General features: G+C 41.3%; 1 protein-coding gene across 2 annotated transcripts; it reads right to left on the bottom strand.

The window, feature by feature from the left end:
• Nucleotides 1–637: 637 nt before the first annotated feature.
• On the bottom strand, nt 638–6,523 carry LOC119481832 (mucin-2-like). 2 transcript variants are annotated; one of them, XM_037759092.1, is made up of 3 exons: nt 5,785–6,523; nt 4,432–4,829; nt 638–3,386 (listed from the first exon to the last, which is right to left on the bottom strand). In XM_037759092.1, the coding sequence occupies exons 2-3, from the start codon at nt 4,756–4,758 to the stop codon at nt 1,842–1,844; spliced, it is 1,872 nt and encodes a 623-aa protein (XP_037615020.1). In that variant the 5' UTR covers nt 4,759–4,829; nt 5,785–6,523; the 3' UTR covers nt 638–1,841. The 2 variants fall into 2 exon arrangements, with proteins under 2 accessions (XP_037615020.1, XP_037615018.1); XM_037759090.1 differs by lacking the exon at nt 5,785–6,523 and having other exon boundaries at nt 4,432–4,910.
• Nucleotides 6,524–6,592: the final 69 nt, after the last annotated feature.

The raw sequence follows: 6,592 nt of genomic DNA, 5'->3' as shown, positions 1-6,592 counted from the left end.
AAATTGTGCGATTAATTTGCGATTAATCGTGAATAATTATGGACAATCATGTGATTAATTGTGATTAAATATTTTATTTGATTGACAGCCCTAATGTTTACTTATTATTAGTAATGCTATAATTTATGTTAATTTAACAGTTTATTGTTGCACACATTATATACTATATTATATAATTTTGTAATTTATATATTTGTATTTGCAGAAATCTCCAAATGTCAAAAGTTTTTGGTACCAAATCAAAGCATTGCTTTTTCTATGGTGTTCCTCAAGGTGACTTAATAGTAATAAAGTTTACTTACAATGGATTCATATTTCTTAGCTTCTTACCTTTCAAAGGAGACCATATGTATGCATGTAAGCCTCATGGTTGAGGAGCTAGATCTGATTCATTTTGGGTATAGTTATTTTGGGCGTTTTTACCAAGCGATAGGGCTTAACAGGTTAAGTTAAGTTAAGTATGTTTCTATAATTTATTATGATATTTCCATTTATAAATATGGGAATCCAAATGTCGATGTGGCTGAAAGGTCAAGAGAGTTTGTCTCACAGACAGCAAGACGTCAGGCTTAATCGGTAGGAGACAGAAATCAGATGAGACGTGACATCAGGAGACATCAGGTGAGATGAGGAGGAATGTCATGATTATGTGATCCACTGGTCACACGCTTCAACGCAGACTGAACTTGTTGAACTTTGCTGTGTGTTTTAAGGTCACACCTTTCACTATGAGATGATTGATAACGGCTAAAAAATGTACTAATAGTTGAGCCGACAAGTCTGCAGGTTTTTATTCCAAACACTGATCAGCTGTTCTTTAAAGGGCCGTTTCTGAAAACCTGCAGACTCTCTGTGGCATAAAGTTGACCCCCTCTGATCTACAACAAAGTACACAGTTAAAGAGGAAACATTATTTATTGATTCACGGGAGGGAAATTAAGCATACCAAATTAAAAAAACATCATTTCATGTATTTAATTAATATATTTTAAATGTGCTTTTCCGTGGTTAAAAATGCATATTTCTAATCTACAGTATTTCAAATATATTTCAGTCTTATTTTTAAATTTCAAATGTATTTAAAACTGCTAAAAAAAATGTTTCTTGCAGAAAAGACTGCAAGTAAGCTGTTAAATTCTTTTCTTGTTATTACTGATTTCATCTTCTCTATTTAATTGATGCTGAATGTTGAACTGTAGACCGGCTTTTATTCTCTAAAGAACCGGTTCTGTACTGTAAAAGGAGTGTTGCTGATAAAGAACAGGTACACAGGAACACTTGAGATAAAATAAATCCAGATTTTGGGTGTATTTGTTTTTCACGGAGAGATTATTTTTTATCTGATCTGTTCTGCTTTGCTTCATACGGAGTATTCCATTAATCCCCAGGCAGCACAGCTTTCTCGTAGCTTTCACTTTCACTTGTACAACCCGACTGGAGATTGAAGCACATAACTTTTTTACTTGATACCCACCGACCGTCGCACCATGGTGGTTCAACTATAGAACAACATTTTCCATAAAAAACAAATACTAAATCAGGACTGTGGCTGCCACTCATTTTAATACTCATAATAGAAGGAAGGTATTAGAGATGTCCAGAGACAGCCAGATGTAGACTGGGGAGGGCCAGATGTAGACTTGGGTGGGCCAGATGTGGAGGTGAGTGGGGCAGATGTAGACTGGGGAGGGTCAGATGTTGAAATGAGAGGGCCAGATGTTGAACTGAGAGGGCCAGATGTTGCAGTGAGAGGACCAGATGTAGACTGGGAAGGGCCAGATGTCAAAGTGAGAGAGCCAGATGTTGAAGTGGGTGTAATGGAGGGGGGGCAGTGGCAGTTGTTAATTTGAGGGTAAAGATGTTGAACTGAGAAGGCCAGATGTAGACTGGGGTGGGACAGATGTTGAAGTGGGAGGGCCAGATGTGGAGGTGAGAGGGGCAAACTGGGAAGAGCCAGATGTGGAAGTGAGAGGGACAGATGTTGGAGTTAGTGGGCCAGATGTATACTGAGGAGGGCCAGATGTTGAAGTGGAAGGGACAGCTGTATACTGAGGAGGGCCAGATGTTGAAGGGGAAGGGATCGATGTAGACTGGGGAGGGCCAGATGTGGAGATCAGTGGGGCAGATGTTGAAGTAGGATGGCCAGATGTTGAAGTAGGAGGGCCAAATGTTGAAGTGAGAGGGCCAGATGTTGAAGTGAGAGGGCCAGATGAAGACTGGGGTGGGACAGATGTTGGAATGGGAGGACCTGATGTTGAAGTGAGAGGGCCAGATGAAGACTGGGGTGGGACAGATGTGGAGGTACTGGTAGAACTAGACGGGGTAGGGCCAGATGTCGAAGTGAGAGGACCAGATGTAGACTGAGGAGGGCCAGATGTTGGAATGGGAGGACCAGATGTAGACTGGGGTGGGACAGATGTTGGATTGAGAGGACCAGATGTAGACTGAGGAGGGTCAGATGTTGGATTGAGAGGACCAGAAGTAGAGTGGGAAGGGACAGATGTGGAGGTGAGTGGGGCAGATGTTGAAGTAGGATAGCCAGATGTTGAAGTAGGATGGACAGATGTTGAAGTGAGAGGGCCAGATGAAGACTGGGGTGGGACAGATGTGGAGGTAGGGTTAGAACTAGACGGGGAAGGGCCAGATGTAGTAGGGAGAGGGCCAGATGTTGAAGTGGGAGAGCCAGATGAAGACTGAGGAGGGCCAGATGTTGGATTGAGAGGACCAGAAGTAGACTGGGAAGAGCCAGATGTAGTAGGGAGAGGGCCAGATGTTGAAGTGGGTGTAATGGAGGGGGGGCAGTTGCAGTTGTTAATTTGAGGGTAAAGCTGAGTAACAGTAGAGTGGAGAGGACACTGCGTCCCAGGAAACACTTTAAACCCAGAGCCCGTGATCCTTAGTTCCTGGTGGAGTTCCTCCAGAGTCTTCGTCTGCAGATGTTTCTCTTTAGGTGGGACGTTGTCGCCCCAGTGAGCGCTCGCCAGCCACGTCGACATGTTGGAGCTGTAGCAGCAGAACGCTGACCAGAGCATGGAGGGAATATTGATCCTGTTCTTGAGGACGTTGTCGGTGCTGGGTTGTGCTCCGGTCACCACGAAGCCTTCAGTAACTCCGTTGTTGTTGTCGCAGTACTTGTCCATCACACATTTGATGCACTTCTCCATTCTGCTCCAGCTCCCCTGGTTGAATTTTCTTGCTTGTGGAACGATGTTGGTCAGGGTGAAGGTGGACCTTTTGTCAGAGATGTTGAACGCGTGAGAGCTCGGGAATAAATGTCCTCTGTCAAACACTCCGTTGTGTCTGTAGTCAGAGTCTCCAGCCTGGTGGTCGTAGGTCGTCTTGTTTCTGTCTCCAACCACCATGTTCTTGTCATCGTCCTCCTCAAGCTGTAAGAGATAAAGCAAAGAGGTGAAAACCTGATGCTTTTTTGACAGCTCGATGGCGCTGCTGCCATTTTGGACTGAAAACACCAATGAGTCTGTGGCCCTGGATGTATAAAGAAACTGTAAATCAGAGGATCATTTTTTTTTTAGGTAAATCAATTTCCCAGTAGGAACTCTTAAATATCCTTGATTTAAACCATTATGTCCTAAAAGTTTTAAAATGAACTAATATCTGAATCCATAGTTATTTTCCTTGGCGTAATGAACGTGCACCGCCCTGCACACTCATATGACATATCCGGTTCTGCCAGCTTCCTGCTAGCTGTATGCGGCTGTAATAATGGATATATTGGCTGTAATTCATCACTTTTATTATCTTCTAATACACCCATGGGCTGTATGCTGTAAAGCCTGTACCGTGGTGGATGTATTAACATCTCTGTTCCGAAACAACCGGCTATCGGCCAGTAGCTAGTAGTGCTAGTAGCATGACATCAAAAGAATTTAATGTAGTTGTAGGCTATTTACTAACATATAATCTCGTCTACATCCGTGGTCTGTGGTCTGTTGGACTCCATTTTTGATCCTTGACATGAAAAAGTTTAAGATTGCTCTCAAAATCTGTGTGCTGGATTTTTTTAACTTCCATTTATGTCCATCGCTCACTTTATGCTCCTCTGGGAAGCGAAAAAGTTTAATAAATAAAGTAAGTAAGTAGGTAAATAGTTATAATAGTAAGTATATCTATAATACTCTTAATGTTCAACACAGGTCATTTCAGTAGAGACATTAAAATGATGACAATAGAATAGAAATAATTTAGTTTTACTTTTATACGGGACTTTGTATGCGGATGTTTTACTGCTGCCGGTAGTCGCTTTCAGTCCAAAATGGCAAAGGTGTAGCTTTGCTGCTGGGCGCTGATGTTGTACTTCTTAGCAATATACGTTCTTTGGTTAAAGTCTAAGTTACTGATGCAGGTAGAGTAGCATAACAGAGTAACATCAAATATACAGTTCAAATGCCGTTATGAATAAGAAGAACACACCTGTGGTTCTATCTTCCAGTTGTTTCGGGGTCTCCCTCCTAACCCACCTCTGTACTTGTACGCAGAAAACACTGGAATCTTGTTCTGGGTGTCGTAGAGCGTCACGAACCGTCTCTCGTTATCAAAAGTCTGGCAAATGGGTTTGTAGCGGTTCTGGTTCAGGATCCGCCCGCCCTCCAAGATGCCTGGGACCTGCGGCGGAGTTTCCTCGAGGAGAAACTGGTCGCAGTCCGACACCGACTTCACTACTTCAGTTACTGTGGGAATGATGGACGGGAAGAGGAAGGCGGCGAGGGGGAGGAGGTATCTCGTCTTCGGTGACGTCATCGTCAAACACGGATGTTGTAATTCCAACGTTTGGTCACTACCGAAATTTGCTCCAAAGCCCGGCGTTCCTCCTGGGGGCACGAGAATGGAATGTTCAAATGGAATGTTCAACATCTAGCATAGCAACAGTAACTAAGGAGGGCAGGGCTTAGCTAACACTTCTTAGTATCAAGCATGGATGTATAAAGTGGATACAGAGTTGATACACGAACGGAATGTTCAAATGGAATGTTCAACATCTAGCATAGCAACAGTAACCAAGGAGGGCGGGGCTTAGCTAACATTCAGTTACTTCTCAGTATCAAGATGAATGATTCACAGACTAAACATCCTCCCACGGTAGTTAAACTGTGGTTACGTTTAACAGACTAATTCATCGAATGCAGGGAAAACATTATAAAGTACATCAAATCAAATCAATTCTTCATGAGGGTGCTAGAAATAGATATCAAAACTGATAAAAGAATAACCCAAATAAACATTTTGAAATGGTTGATCTAATGCTGCATCTATTTTCTTTTACTTTTAGAAAGTTGACAGTAATAAACAAGTGAAATATCTGTGTGTGTATGTTTTGTATATTTATTTTGGTATGAGTTTACTTCAAATATGTCCAAATGTATGCTTGGAGTTATGATATTTATGATGATATATATGATACTGAAAAGTTCAAGGAAGCCAACAATTTGGAGTAAAATATATATATTTTTAATTCTTTCTAAAAAAAACATTATTTATGGAGAAATATTTTAATACACTTAGAAATAAAACTGTCAAGACGGCTGTACCCAAGGCTGTAGCATTTTGACAGGAACAAATATATTAATAATCAATGATTAAAAAAAAAATTAAGAAGCTCATTATATTTAAGCACACTGTAAAAAAACATTTATTTCATGTAAATATAAAAATTACAGCTATGCTTCTGCAAAATTGATACTTTCAATGTCAAATGTGAGGAAAAATCTCCTAAAATTAATACAAATTACGTATAAACAGGGGAATGAACTCCAAAGAAGAACTTACCACCTCATGGACCGGCTTCCCAGAAGTCATCTAAACGGTTTCTTGGTGTTTCTACTGCAGTGGAAACCAGACGGACTTCCTCAAATATCAAACAAGCTTGTGGAGGAAGTCTAAATTATAGTGTTCATTCAGCAGTTTAGAACAATGGAGGAGAGGATGTGCTAATTTTCACTCATGCATTCGTCTTAATGAACCTTTACGTATCCAGATGCTCAGTTCACTTCAAACTGACTTAAGATACTCCGAAAATTCACAAAGGGATTGCCCGAATTTTGCGGTTGCAAATAAGACACAAAAAAATTGTGTAATTCTCAAAGTATCCACAAAGGGTGAAACACACCCGTAACTGCGCTGCCAAGCAAACAGCGTCTCTGTGCTCCTGTGCTATTTGCATGTATTTTAATACATAATATGCAGACATTTGGTGCCAAATTGGCCCCTTGTGACAAAAACAGTCCAATTCACAAAGATCGGCGCTAATAGCTGCACGCCGTTACGGTGAAATTATTAGTGTCTTCAGAGAGTTGGTGGTAACTGAAGCGCATTTATAAGGACTGTCACGCCGAGACTTTCCTCCCGCTTCAAATCATGCCATCTACTTTTAATTAAGGATGCATCAATCCCACTTTTTCAGTCCCAATGCTGATAGCGATACCTGGGCTTTAGGTATCTGCCGATACCGAGTACCGATCCAATACCAGTGTTTAATTAATAAGCTGTCTGCCTCACTGTGTGGAAGTGACTGGGATCATTCTGTTATGTGTAAGACAACATCAGGCTTGACTTAAACATCACTTTCCTAACTTTG

The sequence above is a fragment of the Sebastes umbrosus genome, chromosome 22 (assembly GCF_015220745.1).
Source record: "Sebastes umbrosus isolate fSebUmb1 chromosome 22, fSebUmb1.pri, whole genome shotgun sequence".
NCBI lineage: Eukaryota > Metazoa > Chordata > Actinopteri > Perciformes > Sebastidae > Sebastes > Sebastes umbrosus.
This window is presented reverse-complemented; position numbering and strand designations above follow the sequence as displayed.

Excerpts from the sequence above, each read along its gene's own strand:
- LOC119481832 (XM_037759090.1), bottom strand. The coding sequence starts at position 4,872 with ATGTTGAACATTCCATTTGAACATTCCATTCTCGTGCCCCCAGGAGGA. Across the intron at positions 3,387-4,431 it reads ACTGGAAGATAGAACCACAG|CTTGAGGAGGACGATGACAA; the intron begins GTGTGTTCTTCT and ends TATCTCTTACAG.